Source organism: Bactrocera neohumeralis, chromosome 5 (assembly GCF_024586455.1).
Source record: "Bactrocera neohumeralis isolate Rockhampton chromosome 5, APGP_CSIRO_Bneo_wtdbg2-racon-allhic-juicebox.fasta_v2, whole genome shotgun sequence".
NCBI classification, from domain to species: Eukaryota; Metazoa; Arthropoda; class Insecta; order Diptera; family Tephritidae; genus Bactrocera; species Bactrocera neohumeralis.
The window spans coordinates 1408955-1427952 of record NC_065922.1 but is presented as its reverse complement, the minus strand read 5'-3'; the positions used below and the strand labels follow the sequence as shown (position 1 = coordinate 1427952).

The 18998-nt window shown below is 33.9% G+C and overlaps 1 protein-coding gene across 1 annotated transcript; it reads left to right on the top strand.

The window, feature by feature from the left end:
- Positions 1–2472: 2472 nt before the first annotated feature.
- Positions 2473–18454, top strand: LOC126758113 (uncharacterized). The gene is made up of 10 exons (XM_050472169.1): positions 2473–2687; positions 10791–11749; positions 13693–13856; positions 14106–14251; positions 14371–14576; positions 14700–14892; positions 15174–15405; positions 15467–16336; positions 16430–16569; positions 16642–18454. The coding sequence occupies exons 2-10, from the start codon at positions 10869–10871 to the stop codon at positions 16828–16830; spliced, it is 3021 nt and encodes a 1006-aa protein (XP_050328126.1). The 5' UTR covers positions 2473–2687; positions 10791–10868; the 3' UTR covers positions 16831–18454.
- Positions 18455–18998: the final 544 nt, after the last annotated feature.

Below are 18998 nucleotides of genomic sequence, written 5' to 3'. Positions count from 1 at the left end.
GGAAGAAGTAAATCCCCTCGGAATGATATCTAAGCAAATAGAGCAGATCTCCCCAAGTAGTTAATGGAATGGTATTAGGTAATTTGGTAGTTGAGTGGAGGACACAGTAGAATTATGGTGCATTCTACATGAGTAGAAATTGATACATACGCAGTACATACTGATGAAATTTAAAATATATACATACATATGTTTAATACCACTTAAAGTATGCTGGTATGGTGACTCTTATAAACAGACGTTAATGCGTATCGTAATGTTTTGAGTTTAGTGACTCTAATAAATATTACATAGAAGATATTTCGGTTTGGAAAACGGTTATAAATTGTTAAGCAAAGCTGTTCACTTATGTATGTATTTTCTTATTTGCACTAGATTTTAATTGCAACAGTAATAGTAAAAGTACATTCGTTATCAAGAAAATCTATTCACGAGGTCATGAACCGGCCTGGACTAACCCTGAAATCATTATTGAATTAATCTTGGGACGTTTAAACTAAACACGAGAAGCAAAGTACATACATAACTAGATACAGTCATGGACAGAGAAATATCACACGTTTAAAATAAATTATTCAAATCGGATTTTAGTTTTATCATATTGTATATGTACATATGTATGTACACATGTAAATGCATTGCAATAATTTCATACCTTATTATATGTCTTGATTTCCACAACTTATATCCTTACTTTTTTGTTGTTACTTCTTACAATCGCACTCTAGCGAAATTTGATTGGATAAAGAAATATCACGTATTTGGTTTATTGTATGAGTTTATGAAATGAGTGTATGAAAATAGTATATAACACCTAAAACTTTTTTAAAAGTGATCCTAATTTGCTGAAAAATAAAAAAAAAAACCACAAAGCTCCTGAACGTAAAGCAACGAGCATGCTGATAGGGGCTTTTGAAAAAGCAAGGCTGATCCTTTTAAATTTTCCCGAGAAATAGTGGATGAGATAAAAGAAAAATTTTGGTTCAGCGTTTCCAGTAGACTTGTACAAAGGCGCTTCAATGATGCTCAGTTGTTTGGACGATTGAGTCGAAAAAAACCATCACTGTATGTACAAAAGGCTGAACTTTTCTGAAGAACATTTAGAAAAGGACGACCAATTTTGGAAAGTATTACTTTGGAGCGATGAAACAAATTATCAGGCATATAACTCCAGATACACTACAAAAGCCGTTAAGCGCGGTGATGGCACCGCGATGGTCTGGGGAGCGTTTTAGTGGTACGGCGTTGAACCATTGGTAAGCATAGATGGTAGAATGGAACCATTCGCGTTCAAATCTATGACTGAAATCGGGAAGGCATAGTACGCAATTCCACAAAGTAGGTGCCAGAAGTTAGTAGACAGTTTGCACCGACGATGTCAAGCAATTTTGAAAAAATGTGGACACTCTTTCAAATATTAACGTTGTAAGTGCTTAAAAGCAATAATACTTAAAAAATTACTAGTAATTTTCCGTAGAAGCGGGCTACTTTGCTATTTCTATGTCCAGACCATAAAAAGCAAATGAAATCTCAATAAAATTAAAAAATAAAACGATTAAAAAAATCGGTGTAATATTTTCTACATAACTTACTTATTCCCCAACTTATACTATGCTAATGACAAACTTCAATTTGTTTTCTGTTTATATAATACACGTCGTTTTATTACATGCTCAAAGTGTGCTATTTCTCTGTCCGTGACTGTGCAACATATTTATGTATACTTGTACGTTTATATTTTTATGGGTCATGTTTTTTTAGTTCGTTTGCAGCATTACTAAATCTTTTATTTGATGTAGAAAAAAACAATCATAAAATGTTAAATAATAATACTAAACATTTGTTAATAAGATTATGATTTGCAAAAATGGTTGGCTGTCGGATATCTTAATATGCTGCCCTACGCCAAATATCATCTGAATTCGAAAAGTATATTGTACTAACTTCTTTGGTTCCCTATTTATTTAGAATTCACAACTAAATGTCAGAGATAATAAATGGCATTCTCTCACATGAATACTGAAGAGCGCAAAACTTTATATTCGACAAAACATTTTCCAATCAACATTAAATTTTGTTTCGTTAAATAAGTGGAGACTAGTACAATTTGTTGTCTCATTTTTATGATGTTTAGCCAGAGAACGTAAAGTGTTTTGTACACATTTTTCGCTGTCAAAATGGAAAAAATATAAACGATGTATTTTTGTCTCTTCATATTCTATGCTTCGGCATATATGCCTTGTCATCATATGCCGTAAATACAGCTATTTCTGTCTCTTCATTTTCTCGGTTTGAATATGTGAGGGAATTGTAAAAAATGTTAAAATTGCGAGGCGAATTCCGACCTACAATGTTAACAAATGCGGCGAATTCCCTTACACAAAATCTAACGAATGTTCGCAGTCGAATCTGCACCTTCTCTATACTTTACGTTCTCTGGTTTAGCGGCCACTTGGCCGACTGACTGATAACTTGTCTTGCTCTATGAGCTGCTTATGCCTCAGTTTAATTTTGTCGTGTATTGTGTTCGGTTGAAATAAATTTGTGGTTGTGCTGTTTACGACTTAATATGTAGCACGCAATTTAAAAACTAGAAAATAAAAACAAGTAACAAATATAGAAGAATAAATAGAAGGCATCATCTTTAATATCGAAGAAATAAAAATAAGCCAATAGAGTTTCGGAAGGTTGGTTTCGCGTTATAGTGCTTGTCAATATATTTTACTCCCAATAAGCTTTAGCCCTAGAGTGCTATTGGTGACGAAAGCATTAAAACCGAGTTACGATGTCGATGTGAAATGAAAAAAAAATCTATATTATCTTTGTGCATGTAATTGGTTTTTGTTCGGTTTGATAATTAATATAATACGAATCGAGTCGAGTGTTTTACAGTGTAAAATACGAATCGAGTCGAGTGTTTTACAGTGTTTACTCGACTGGTTGAGAAGTTCAGGAAATTTTCGCCTTTACGGAAAAGTCGCCACAATTGCAGTTCATTTCTACAGGTCTAACTACCCTTTTCTCTTTTTTCGTATTCTTGATCGTAGTGCGATATCTGAGATACAGAAAACTTCAAGGCCTTTACGCTCGTCCTCCATTAATCATTTCGCTATTAACCACCTCCCCAAAGTCCAATGAAAACGACAGAACAAATACGAGAAAGGTAAAATATTAAAAATAAAATCGAAAAGAGCCAACAGTGTGATAAAGCGGAACCGAATATACATAAATCTACACTGATGGTATGAATGTATTAGTATGTTTATTTGACTCAGTTCAAATGTGTTCGTTTATTTACTGTGTATGAGCGTATTGACATGTATGTAGTTATGTATATGAACGTGTACAAATGGTCTGTAAAATAAGAATAAGAAGACAGAGGAAAATGTTACCAATGAACATACATACGTACTTATATATATATATATCAAACAGAATTTTAACAAAAATTATAGATATATACATATATACAGATGTATGTAGGAGTGCCATTTCTAATTTAAGTTTGAGCTGTATTGAGTATACTCTACATATGTAGATATGAAAGCCCTTTGTTGCTTATACGCCATGCTTTCCTGTATAACGATGCATACATATACATATGTAAATACATATACTATGTGTGCACATTCATATTATTATGTATTGATGTCAAAACATGATTAAATCTGTATACTCAAGAATACATAAATATACAATTTGTATATGTCGATATTTATTGGGCAAAATACAAATTCATTAGTAAATGTATGGAAGTGAACATGCATCCATGTGAGGGCTTTTGAAAGCTCCATGCGCTGCTCTTTATATCTACACTTTCTACAAATTGTTGTGTTTCCACCTTCCTCTTTATTTCTCATTCTCGTTAAGTTCTCTCTCACAACTTTATGGTTCGACTGTAAAGAGTATTGGGTTTGTGTTTTGATTATAACTACCGCCAGTTTGTCTGTTTACAGTATATATGTATGTACACAATACAATATACATATGTGTGCATGTATATACAATGTTTATATAAAATCGCTGATATCCATGTGTACAAGTACCAACATACGAATATAAATAAATTGTAAATTTATGTACATTTTCACAAAACATTGGCTAAGGCAGAGGAAATTTATTTTAGTTTGAGCCAGGTAATAATAAAGTACAATAAAAATAAAAAAGGGCACAAGTTAAATGATAACTATATTCATCAAATTTAGACGTCATTTAACAATTCATGTATGTATAAAATATACTATGTATGAACGAACAGATATTTGTAGCTACGAAGTACGAGGCTATATCATATTCCTAAGTATGTATCTCACACTTCAAAGAGAATTTTAACAAAAACACATCACAAATAAAATTACTACACTCATTTGCATGGCATACAATTAACTACATACATATGTATGTATTTATGCATTCATACATATGTATGTATGTACATATACATATGTAGCTTTCATAAACATAAATGGTTAGCTTTAATTTATGAATAGGCGATTATCACTTAATTGAAACTATTTTAACAAAAAATAAAAAGAAATGGGATAGACTGTTAAAAAGTGCCTATTTAAAAGCAAAAACGAAAGACAACCATATATACCATACATTCATACTTAACAGTACATTACGATTTTATATTTGAAAGAAAAAAATTAAGTTCTCGAAAAACTTTATAGTCAATAACAAAATTATCTGAAAATAAATCAGTCGCAGTGGTTTATTATAAGATAAGACTAAATTATTGCGCATACGCCATGGACATGCTGCTTCATGGGCTGCCCCTTTTTAAGCCTTGTATAGGAATATTTAATCGCAGAAGACATTTCGACAATAGAAATAAGAAAAGTAGAATAAAATATTGATTGAAATAATATGAAATGATCAAACTGAAGTCAGCGAAAAACACAATAAAGGGCGTAAATATTTACAAAACTGTCAAAATCTTACGTACTTATGTTCAATGTAGGTATGAATTGAATATAGTATGTACAAGTTCATACATACATACATACATTCATATCTTTATATTTATATACTTTAGTACGTATGTATTTAATCAAGTATAAAGGTGTAAGTACGTATGATATTAACCGGTTTGTTGTTTTTAAAACTGGTACGAAATAATGCGTACAAACATATGTACACACATACACATGTTTATACGAGTATGAGTATAAAGAGCTTCAACCATAAAAACAGCTTTCAAACAAAAAATTATTCTTCTACAACGCGATTATCCGATATACATATTTGTTTATTTATATTAAAACGAATTTATGGGTAAATGTGTGTGAGCTAAAGTTACATTTTAAATACGAATATGTAACTCGGTTTTTTTAACTGAATGGAATGGGAATTATAGTAAATTCGAACAAAGAATTATATTGAAGAAATGACATGTGCACACACTTTTTTTAATAAGGTGTTATGCGCTCCAACATTTATTATGAATGCTAAGCTAAAAACTCACCGCAGCCTTCTCAAATCTCATAGGGCAGAACTAAAGACGAAGTCCTTACTTTTTATTCAACAATTAAATTAAATTAAACATCGATTATGATATGCCTTGCGATTGTAGACAATTCACACCTTTTGTAGAATATGTTATGACGGGTTATATCCGTACTCACTGACCACACCGTAATTTTTCATAACTCGAGAGTTCTAAACATCAATAACATTATAGTCCATTTTATTAGACTTCTACATGATTAAATTCTTCATAACTGTTGGAAATGTGTCATAATGTTGAAAACATAGCAATTTTGCAATTCGTCTTTACATAAAACCCTATATCTGTTTCGATTCGTCTTAAATGTTACAAAGAACTGCTTTGTGAATATAGCTAAGCCGAGTTTACAACAACGCGCCAGTCGTTTCTTCTTTTCGCAAGGTGGCGCCAATTTGAGATTCCAAGCGAAACCAGGTCCTGCTCCACCTGGTCTTTCCAACGGAGTGGAGGCCTTCCTCTTCTTCTGCTTTCACCGGCGGGTACTGCGTCGAATACCTTCAGAGCTGGACATTCGGCCGACATGACCTAGCCAGTTATGTTTTCACTGCCATTCAGCAGGCTGGAAATGTGTTCCATCGATAATTTCAGTGTGCTCTGGGCATCAGTCACTACATCAACTCTGGGGGGTTCTGCAAGAGTACGATCCGGGTCTTGAAACATTCTGTTAGTCGCCGCATCTTTTCGTAGAATTTTCGAGCATTACCCCTGTCGGCTAGGATGTCAAGATCAAATCAGCGATATGTTGAAGAATTCCACTTTTATGCGCATTGTGGCTAGACGTTCATCCACAGAGATGAATGCCCAGACCTATTCGTCTTAGTCCTTGCCCTAAAATCGTAGTTCTTAACGTGGTGTGAACTTCAGGAAATGTACCAATTCTTTGTTAGTTTCTTAATTATTTTTTATTAAACGGGATCGAATTTTCTCCCATTTCCATATAGAGTCGACGCTCCCAAATTATAAGCTTCAATTATTATAATTTCCAGAAATAAGTATGCAATATATTAAACGTTCCAAAAAATTTCCATTTCTGAACCTATTTTGTTTGAAAGAATTAATAATTTAATACAAGTTTGCAATCATAATGAATTGTTCTTTACTAACTTACTACGCAATTAATCCTTTGGCTCTCGATATTGTTGTTTCAGATTTAAAAAAAAAAAACCTAAAGAAGTAGTAAGGAAGGGCTAAGTTCGAGTTCAACCCAATATTTTATACTCTTGCCTAACAACTTGCATGAATCAAACCCATTGAAATACCTTAAGGTGCAAAACGTCAACCAGACGATTCATGCAAGCTGCAAGAATATATACTATATGTATATATAATAGAGGACCCGTCCACGCTTTACTGTGGCTGTCACATAGATAATGCTAGTACTACCATTTATATGATTTCTATTAGATAGATTATAACTATTACTTAATGAGATAAAGCATTTTTGTAAAGCAACTTGTGTTAGTTTACAAAAAAAATGGAATGCATTTCGTGTGTTAATAAAGCATTGCTTTATACGGGAAAATACTGTTGAATTTGGGCTCTGCACCAGGAAAATCCACCGTTGAAAAGAGATTTGCTGTGAAAAGTGGGGGCCTCGCAAGTTTATATTAACAAAAATAACGAATTGCTGATTCTGAGGAGTGTTTGAGTGCTCTTTAATGGTAATAAAACCGAATTTTTGCGTCGGTGTGTGACAATAGAAACATGGCTTAATCATTTCACACTGGAGCCCAATCGACAGTCATTCTAGTGGACTGCATATGATGAACCGATTCTCAAGCGTGGAAAGACAAAAATGTCGGCTAGCAAGGTTATGATATCAGTCTTTTGGAATGCATGAGGTATAACATTCATCGACTGATTACTGAGCCAGTGATAATCCATTTATTTACATATTTGGCAATTGTATTATTTTTGATTTATATTTGACTCATCCTTCAGTTTGAAATTGTACGCATATACTTCATCGTTTCATTTTAAATATTCCTCGCTAGAGAGCTCCAATAACAAACGGGTCCGATCGCTACTAAATTCACAGTGCTATAGGGAGAACCGCGGCCTCCAACGCGCTATTTGTAGGCACGTTCCGGACGGCCGGTACCGCCGCAAACGCTACGTTCCGCGATATTTAAATCTGTAATATATTTGAAAATATTCATATAAATCATATGCTGTAAAAGGCCATATAGATATATAGTATATTAAATCAAAGTATTGAAGGCATTTGATTTGATAAGGATTAATGCTGTAATGGTAAAAATCGCTTCGAAATTTAGCCATTAGTGAAATTTCCCTAAAGGAGGAAGAGGAATATATCGACTTCTTTGGAAAGACCAGGTGGAAAAGGACCTTACTGCTCTGGAATCTCCAATTTGCGCCAAAGACGACTGATGCGCTATAACCGCGTAAGCGTTGTCAACGCTAATAAAGAAGAAGAAGGCATACTATTAACATGCCACATACTAATAAAATGTTTCCTGAGATTCATTAAGGTACCTCACATCATATGGATGTCATTTGTTAGTTGCATGTGGATAGGTCAAATTTGCGCCCAATTTTATCCATTTTAAGCACAAAGGTTCACTGTTATTAGTAAACCACGCTCTCTCATTTGAATAGAGATAACTCACATGTTGGCCAATATATGTATGTGTATAAAGTCACCCAGAAGTTCGAAAATCGTTGCATTAGGTATATGCGAAGTATTGCCCCGATTCAACCCATTTTTGACACATAGATAAATCATTGTAAGGAAAGGTTTATCCTTAAATTATTGGTCATAGGGTGGCATACTCTAAAGGTATTATTCCTGCAAAGGTTTATCTCGTTATATTAATTGCTTCCTGAATTGTTTACTGGAAAGGAAAGGAAAGAATCAAATTGAATTTAAAATTGTGTTATATGGGATGTACATACGTGTGGTTGCAGCTCGATTTTGCCCATTTCTCACTAGTACATAGGAATGTGAGAATAATGTCACGTACCAAATTTTGCTTTCACCTAAAAGTGGGCGATGCCACGGCCATCGTCCAGTTTTTACCCCGGCTCCCATTGCGCATTTGGTTATTGATTTATCGCACTTTTAGTGAATTTTTAACAATACCGTTATTTTCTTCATTTTCACACTGTTGGTAGGGGTTCTTATAGGATTTATCTTGAGCGAATTTGATTATTTAGACTTAAACGGTTTAAGAGATATGTACATTAAACCTATTAGAGGGCGGGGTCACGCCCGATACCTCCCAACATTCATTCATTCATTTTTGACCTGCTTTGACATGGGGTGTTCGGCTTCGGCTCACCTTAGCCACGATATTCGGCCGATTTCATAGTCGTAAGCATAAATCCAAGGCTCATCGTCAGTAATAAAACGTTTCATGACATCCTGGTAGTCGAAAATGATTGTTTTACAGGCTGGTTTTCGAAAAAGTTTAGTGATTTTGGAATCAATCGTGCTTTCATTTTTTTAGGTCCAAATTATTTTTCAAAATGATTTTCACTGATCATTCCGATATTCAAAGCACCAATTCCTTTATTCTACTGACGTGTTAATCATCTGTTGATCTTGATGGCCATCTTGGGCGTGGTTCGTCGTCAATGCGTTCTCGATCCCCTTTAAATAATTTATACCAAACAAAAACAATTGCGACAGTCGTTGCTTCTTTTCGCAAGTTGGCGCCAATTTGAGAGGACTTTACTTCTTAATTGCCTACTCAGTCCAAGTAGCACCTGTTGGCAAGAGATATTCTGCGTTGGATTTCGAGGCTGAAATTGCTGTTGCTGTTAATGCTGGTTCCAAGATAGATGAAAGTATCTATATATTCGAAGTTATGACTGTCAACAGTGACGTGGGAGCCTAGTCCCGAGTGCGACGACTGTTTGTTTAATATTTAATTGATATCTTAGTTTTAAAAATTATCATAATTATCAATAAATTTTTAAGAAAAGTTAAAAAAATGATTTTTAAACGCGCTATCAAAATCGAATTTTACCACCCTCATCGTTGTCACCGCTTTTAGTTATTATTTTTTTGGTATGCGCCGACCAGGGTTATTTGCTTAAAGCGTGGCCGAAGGCCTCTAATGCAGAATGGAGTTCGAGGTTACTTTGTGGAAGCGCAGCGTGAAATACTTCAATAGGGATACCTCCCATAATCGGTTCATGAATATAATATTTTCATACAAAACCAATTCCTATAACCGGACAAGAAAACAATCCAATGACGGGACACGGACAGGGACAATATTTTGTTCAAATTATCTTTAATAAACGGACAAGATTTCCTAAAATTTTTTTTTAATTCATATTGATTTGTGAAGTTTTGCGACGATTTTTTTAAGAACAGTATGCAAAATGATTGCAGCAAACAAATTGACTTGCGCTAGAGCCTCTTGTTTATTGCTGCAAAATTTTGCCCCGTTATATTAATTACTTCGTGATTTGTGTAGTAGAAAGTGAAATAATCAAGTGTAATTTTAAATTGTGCTAAATGGGAAGTAGGCGTGGTTGTAGTTCGTTTTCACCCATTTTCACACTGTAACAAATGATTGTAAGAATGCTACGTACTAAATTTAGTCGAAATCGGTCGGTCGGGTCCCAAGATATGTGATTACACCTAAAAGAGGGCGGTGCCATGCCCGGCTCTCATATAGTCCTCTCGTACCATCTCGGAGTTAAAATTTAAGATATATATATAAAATATATTAGAGGGCGGGGGCACGCCCACAGGTATCTCTTGTTACTTCGATCCCATGAGCCAGATTGCAGTTTTATTTCTTAATTTCGTGCTTAGTTATGACAGTTTATAGGTTTTCGTTTAATGGCGTTTTGTGGGTGTGGCAGTGGTCCGATTACGCCCATCTACGAAATCGTAATTTTTTTGTACCAAGGTATCTGCATACCAAGTTTCCTCAAGATATCTCAAACTTTACAGTTACAGCTTGCACGGACTAACAGATAGACAGTCACCCGAGTTTCAACTTTTATCCTCATTTTGATCATTTATATATATATATATGTACATATAAACCTATAGAGAACAAAACTCTGTAGCAACAGGTTGCAAGATTATAAAAATTATCATTTTCGCGGCCTCCTTCTTTGGGGACCTTAACTATGCAACTCCTTTGAAATATAATTAAAATTATGTACATACATTAAATAACAATTACTAATTATATTAATAAACCGGGCGAGGGTAGAAAGTGTTTGGGTGCGCCCGAGCTAAACTCTTCTTTACTGTATATATGTACGTAGTAAATAGATGTGTATTCTTTTACAGCTTGCTGGTTTGAGAAAAACATTATGTTGCACAGTTTTGATGCGGATTGAAAACGTTTATTAGACCGTGTTGTCCGCCATGAGCACACCTGAAGCACGCAGTGAAACTGTTACTTCCGATGAAGAAGATTTTAAATCGGTCATTCCGCACAGCTTTGAAGATGTACCAAATACATCAACGGCGCAACAAAACGATAAGGAACTGCTTAGCCATACCGATTTCGAAAAAATGGATTCTGAAAATGACCCTAGCTCTAACTACAGTTGCCGGATATGGGAGAATGTTGATGATTTTATGGATGATAATTTATCCACCTTAAATGCTACTGAACATGACGTTACTACATTGACTGAATCAACTTTAAAAACATCGGACTTGGGCACTCTCCTTGAAGTGGGAGATAAAAAAATATGTGTGGATAGAATTGATCCATTACCAAGCTCATTTCAACCAGATTTGAATAATTCAAATATGTTTCAAGTAACTAATACGATTGATCCCTGTAAAATAGCCAGTAGTACACCGCAATTCACCAGCGGAATCGAAAATTCCAATATGTATAATGACAATGTTGAAGAAGACATTAAATTTTCGCCCAGAGAAATAATTCTGCAGACACCGTCCACTGAACAGTACAATTACAATTTATCGCTTCCTTCATCCTCACATGTTGGTCAATTGCATTCGCCTTCATCTTATGGTCATCCGTTACCGTCTACGCATCACGAGTTGGACCCTCATACATTCGTACGTCCACTCCTGCAGCCACAACAAACGCACAGTCAGCAGTCCTATGGACAATATTCAACACCACCTGGCTATCATCCAAATATGTGGTATCCGAATGCACCATACGGATCATCAAATAGCTACTATAGGTCTTGCAGTGGTAATCGATATCCTAATTACGGTAGTTATCCTCACGACCCCATGCTGGATATGTTGCAACTTTCTAATAGGTAAGTATTCAATAATTTCAGGTAATACACACTTTTATTATTATTCAGAAGATGTTTGCTACATAAACAGTTGAAAGATCAATTTCTAAAAAAATCCTCTTATTGACAGTATAAAGGATGGTCCGATAGATATTTTACCTACAAATATTTTTTATAGAGGAAGGATTGATTTTAACTCAAAACGTTTTGTTGATATGAGATGGTATTTTAAATCTATACATAGGAGCTTTTGACATAAGAATACACCGACGTTCTTGGTAGTCTTTACAAGTTGATTACCTAACCTAATCTCTAACTTCCTCACCCGAATCAAATTTCTTTGTGGCGAGTGACTTTTTCACGTTTCGAAACAACAAGAAGAAAGTTTCTGAATTTCGGTAAAGTGGAGCCCTTTTACTACTTTGACATTCTCCAAATAATCGATGTAGATCGCACCTGTGATATTTTAAGATGTCTACTATACGTACAGCCGATTTCACACGAGAATATACGACACAATGTAAATTTATTTTTCAATAGTGGCGCCATCGGCGGTAGGGATAAATATTTATCGAATTGCATAAATATACAATTTTCGTATATTTAAAGTATCACCTTCCAATGGCAGATGGAGCCTTCTATCAAATATTCTCGTAATTTTGATTTTTTCCGATGGCAAAAAAAAAAAATACTTTCACACATATATCTAGCATATATTTTAGTAAACTAATAACAACAAATATTAAGTTTTTGTACAAACTAAAGGTAAATTGGCATCCCCAAAACAATTATATGAGTATGCCAAGCTATAAAACTATATGTACATGCATATGTTTGTGCATGCCTATGGCAGCATGTAAAAATAGAAGAAGACTATGATCATAGTTGCTGTTTGAATATGTAAACAAACACCAATGGTAAGCACAATAATAATATACTAAGCTGTGAGCGCTTATTCTATTGCTCGTATTTGCATCACGTGCTGGGACTAGACGTTGTTATTGTAGGTACATAAGTCTGGGGAGCGGAAGAACTCCGTAACCGCACTTGTACGAATTCGAAGACAGTCATCCCACATATCTAACATCTTAACTCAGCAGGATGCTGATGAACCGCGTCATAATTTTCAATGCAAAAACATGGCGACTAAGACCCCATATGGCGACTAAGAGAGCCCTGATAGTACAGAATCAATTACTTACCATTGAAAATAATAATTGCGAACATTTCTTTTTATAGAATCTATTCAGGTTAATATTATCAGTACGAATGCGTTTGTTTACAGAAAAATTCACTTAATATAAGTCATTATTATGCAAAAACTGAGCAACACAATAGTAATGAGCAAGTTGTTGCAAGTCTCATTAAATTGCACTCGTAAAATAGAACTATTAAATAATGTTTGCTTCTTTTCCATAGTAAAATTTTGATTTTTGTGTTAAAAAAAAAAATAAATCTAGGAGTTAATAGCACATTTAAGGAAAGCAACTTGCAAGATTTTTAATTTACACCTGGGCGTGTATTACATTCACGTATAAATATAGGCGAGTATATTTATAATTAATATCAATGCATTGCGCGACTTCTTATTCCGTTTATTCAACTATTTTAGCAATACAACTTAATTAACGCTATTTTGAACAATAATAAAAGTTTGAGTAAAGAAAATTTTATAAATAATTGTGAGATTGTGGTCAGAATCGTACTAATTTTAAATTAATTAAAAATTCCGGACTAAGTTGAATATATGTAAATGTTAAAAATCAAAAGTGAAATTGGAAATTTATATTAAAAGCATTAGAAAATAAACAATAAGCATATAAAAACTACTTTATTATACTTAATTGTTTGATGCCGTTTAAGTAAAACTAAATAACTTACTAATCCAGCCTTGATCTAGTGTATCTTAGTATGTTAATTTCTGACTATATAGATTTCTAAATAAAACTACTTTAATTGTATAGTGGTCGCGAAGCAAGGAATCGGGCGGAGAAAAATAGACGAGACAAACTAAACGGATCGATTCAAGAGCTTTCCACTATGGTTCCACATGTTGCAGAATCCCCCAGACGTGTTGATAAAACTGCAGTCTTACGTTTTGCTGCACACGGCTTACGACTACAATACAGTAAGATTTATATTATCTTGACAAGAATTACATAAATATTGCGTGGCATATTCCAATTTAACGCTGAATTTATCGGTGGTGAAGTTCGTTGTACTTCGTTTAACAAAAACTGGCTACTCTTACAAAATTAAAAGAAATTCCGCTTGAAATTAGACGTAGAATTTGAATATGCGTAAATTTATTTAAAGAATGTTGCTCAGTTATGTACATATTTCATTAAAAAGTTAATATTTATTTTTGTTATTGCAGTATTTGGAGAAAGCCTTAATAACCCCCGCCCTCAATATACCGATTCATTAATGAAGCTTCTGGACAGGTTTTTTATAGCTCTTACATGCCACGGGCAAATTGTCTTAATATCGTCAAGTGTTGAACAACATTTGGGCCATTGTCAGGTAAAGAGAAAAAAGATGAAATTAAAAATGTGATAATAATGACTACAATCTATCAAATACGCCTTTGAGTATCAAGTGTTTATTTAAAATTATTTGTGGATACCCACTTTTATTCTCAGACTGATTTATACGGGCAAAATATCTTAAATATTACACATCCCGAAGATCACAATATGATGAAACAACAATTGATACCTTCCGATTTGGACGAGCTTTTTGATTGGCAGGCCGACGATGATTCAAATGAACCCAAATCACGTAGTTTAGAACAAGAGGAGTACATAGATAGACGTTTGCGCTCGGATAAACGAAAGTTCACCGTTCGGTAAATGTTCAATAGAAATATGCATTTATTTGTGTACATACTTACATATTTCGTTTATTTAAAAACAATTATTAATTCAAAAGAGTCATGCTAACTCGAATAATGTAATGAACGCTTTTACAGATTAGCCCGGGCTGGTCCACGCTCAGAGCCTACTGCATATGAAATAATCAAAATCGAAGGGAATTTTAAACGCAGCAATGCAGCACCGCGGGGCACAAGAATAAACACATTTCCCTCTAATATACACATGATAAGACGGTCGCGCGGTCGGGATGATACGATTCCGTTACACGCAATAAGTGGAAATGACATTGTAAGTATGCATATATGTACATACACATGTATGTATAAAAGGAGAGAGCTATCGAAAATTACATAAAACACCAAGTCCCAAAACGCCCTGTAACTGTAAAGAAATAAAAAGAAAAATAGGAAGAATCTCGAAATAAATAGCCACAAACTCATTTTAAGGTGACATAAATTTTTCCAATTCAATCGATCTATTAGACGAGTTCACGTGTATTCATTGTATTATATAGTAATACAAAAATATGAATTTACCATATGTAACGATGAATATTTTTTTGCATGTAGGTGTTAATTGCTACAGCCCGAATAATTCGACTCCCAAAAGTTATTAATAGTGTGACAGTAGCTAATGCAATGGAATATAAAACGCGGCATCTGATTGATGGTAGCATTCTTGATTGTGATCAAAGGATTGGACTTGTAGCTGGTTATATGACTGATGAAGTACAAGGTTTGAGTCCTTTTACATTTATGCATCAAGATGACATGAGATGGGTTATTATAGCTCTACGTCAAAGTAAGCTCACAATTGTTTATAAAAATATATATTTTTTCTTTAAACATTTAATATACAACAGTGTATGATTGTCGTAATCCTACTGGAGAATCCACCTATAGACTTATGACCCGCAATGGACAATTTATTTATTTGCGATCAAAAGGTTATCTAGAGGTTCACGAAGAAACAAAAAAAGTACATTCATTTTTTTGCGTAAACACTCTTCTGGATGAAGAAGAGGGAAAACGGCAAGTTGAGGAAATGAAATTGATGTATTCCCCAACTGTAAATGCTAAAATTCCACAAACTTCGGTGGATGAGCCCGCTTCTAAAAACCCTCGACAACTTGAAAAAGCAGTACTTTGTCTTATACAAAATTTGCAGCAATCGCCAATTGAAGAAGAAGATGATGATGGTGAGTCGTCGACAGAAAGTTTTAGCAAGGAATATAGAGCTCCAGACTTCGGTCCAACAACATCTGCGGCAGCAATGCATCGATATACGGCTGCTTCTCTCTCTACTCCATACTCCTCCATTCGATCTGCAGCCTATCGCTTCGGCAAATCAGCTAAAACTCCTCCACTTGCATTAGTCCCACCCGAAACTTCTTCGGTCAAAACTTCAATATCAAAAAGTGTAAATGTGGTTAATGTCACTGCAGCCAAACACTTACCAAGCAATAAACAAGAAAAAGCGGTAGATGCAAATCACTGTGAAGCAAGAGTGAGTTTCGAGTCAAAGGCTGAAGGAGGAAGAGGAATATGTTTATGCCAAGGTATGAGCACAAAGTACTGCAATTATTGCCAATCAATGGAAAATCAAATAGCAAACTCCTCGCTCACACCTCTCGGAAAGAGTACTGCGACAGATATGCCAGGTAATAAGCGCAGTGCCGAACCTATCCACACACAAGAATTAAAGTTGCCTAAAAGACGTTTGAAGAGCACAGGTACCTATTGTAAAATTATATAATAATAAATATATACTTATGCATATTCATAATATCAATGATCCTGATTTGAAAATTTAATCGATTTCCCAGAAATCGAGCATGTGCTTTCGAATTCACTGGACCAATTAGGTAGAACGCTAGATGAACAGCTTAACGCAGCAATTGAGTTACGTGACAAGAGTAATAAATACGAAATGCCTAATTCTAATCATAGGATTGACGAATTAATGGTATGCTTCATTGATAATTTACTTTTGCACATTTTACATTACTTATTATCAATGATATGTATTTCATTTAAGGAGGAGCACCAATTGCAGAGTAAAATCTATGTCAACATCAAAAGCGAGTATGAAGTCCAAAAACAGAATAAATGCATCGATGCCAGCGCAACGAAACACACGGTGTTATCAACAACAATTACTCCACTAGAATCGATCTGCATTCAACAGCAGCGACAGTTGCTAAGTGATGATGATAATGATGAATAATCTCGATTAAGTCCGAAACTACAGGAAGCAAAGTGGCAACGAATTAGTTAGTTATGTTGGCCGAACACATATACATACATACATGTTTACGTTCGCTTATACCTATTTATCTTACCAATCACTTAAGGTTTCGTGCAAGTGATACTGACAGATCAAAGTGCTCAGAAAAGACTTTCATTTCAAGCAAGACAAACTGAATGAATGAGGACTCTCAATTTAACGAAAGTATAATTATTTTATTTAGGCTTGAATGAAGGTCGGCATCAAATTGCCAACTACCTCATTTATTTGTTATACAATACTTATAACTAAAATAATTTATGTATGTACCATATGCCATATATACATATATATATACATATATACATTTATGTATATATACCATGTGTTAGTGTTAAATAGCAAATGTATGTTCATATTAAATGTATGTGTCATATGAACTACCCTTCTTTCGTGTCTGATAATGGCAAATGAGTGATTTTTATTTTTGCTATTAGCAATAATGTATTTGTATACATATATATATATAGCTACATGGTATGTATTTATTTGAATGCATTTATAATAAAAACATAGAGCCACTTATGCAAGGAAGTTTCTTAAGTACTTATGTACATATATACATATACATATGTTAAGTATGTGTATTGAGCAAATATATTTAGATAAGTCAAAGGTGTTTATCAACAATGTACTTTATATGCATATACATATGTATATATAGGCCAGAGCATAGGTTATATTTAGTGTATAGTGTACAACACAATATATATGAATAAGCAGAAATATTAGTTTACATATTGTGCACAATATGAATTTTAAAGATAATGTACAGGAATTTGAGTGGTTAAACAAAATGTATCGGAACACAAAATAGCTCTAGATTTTATAACCGTACCTTCTAGATTTTATAATTGTACATATACTTATCACATAAAAGTGCACTCATTCGCTTTTAAATGTAAAATTCTTAACACTAAGTACCAATTATTTAATCAAACAAAATTCATTAATAATGACAACGAAAAATGTTGTAGGTATTTATAGTATAAATATTTAGGAAAACGTGGAAAAGACTGTTCAAATACAAATAACTTAGTTAATTAATATTATATAATATAAAAATTTATCGTATGAATTGATTGAGTGAATGAGGATAAATGGAATGTATGAATGATTATTTATGTATGTATCGAATAAATATGCCTTTGTATATTTAATTTCAAATTTATACATCTAGTTATATGCACATATGTATACCAAATTAGTGAATTTGTCATTGTTCATTTTACTCATACAGATGACTAGATAAGTTTGCAAGCGGATGAAGGCATGTTTATATACTTTAATTCATATATGTATATGTAAGTGCAATGTATGTATATGAATGAGCATAACTTTTAAGAAGTTTTCTAATGAAACTTAATGTTACATATATATATATATATACTATATATATATAGATGTTAAATGTTTTGCATTTGTTTTAAAATTAGAAATTGCAACTGTAAACTCTTTGTTACTATTTACACTCATGTGCATATGGGCATACTATGTACTATTTACTATAGATTAACATGAGCATCAGAAAATATTGTTTTAAATAAAGATTTCATGCAAAGAATTGCGAAACTGGTATTTTTTCGTACTACGCTAATAAACCATACAGACACTGAATTGACTCGTATTTTCCCGGCCAAGGGACACATACATCCCCCATATCACCCGAAAAAAGGTACGCTACTGTGTGGTGAGAACTTCACACAAATTCACCCAAGATACATCTGTACTAAGTGATTGTAATTTGGAGATTCGATAACTGGTATATCAGTGCTTTTACCGACGAAGAAATTACATCAATACTAAATTCATTAGCCCAGGTGGCGTAAACATGTTGATGATAAAGTACCTAGCCTCGACAAGACTAAAAAATCTCTCCAAGGTTTTCAATTTGTCTCAGTCTGCTCTTCGGATACTTGAACCCAAGGGAATCTTATCGTCTGATAACTCTCCTTTCCCCAGTAGTGCATACATTTGAGTGTCACGTAGCTATATCGCCACCACAAACACACCACAAACTTTAAAGGTGTACTGAACGATATTTACAGTAAAGCTATTAATATTTTAAATAATTTCCTACCAGTGAATTGCATCCTTGGAGTCGAAAC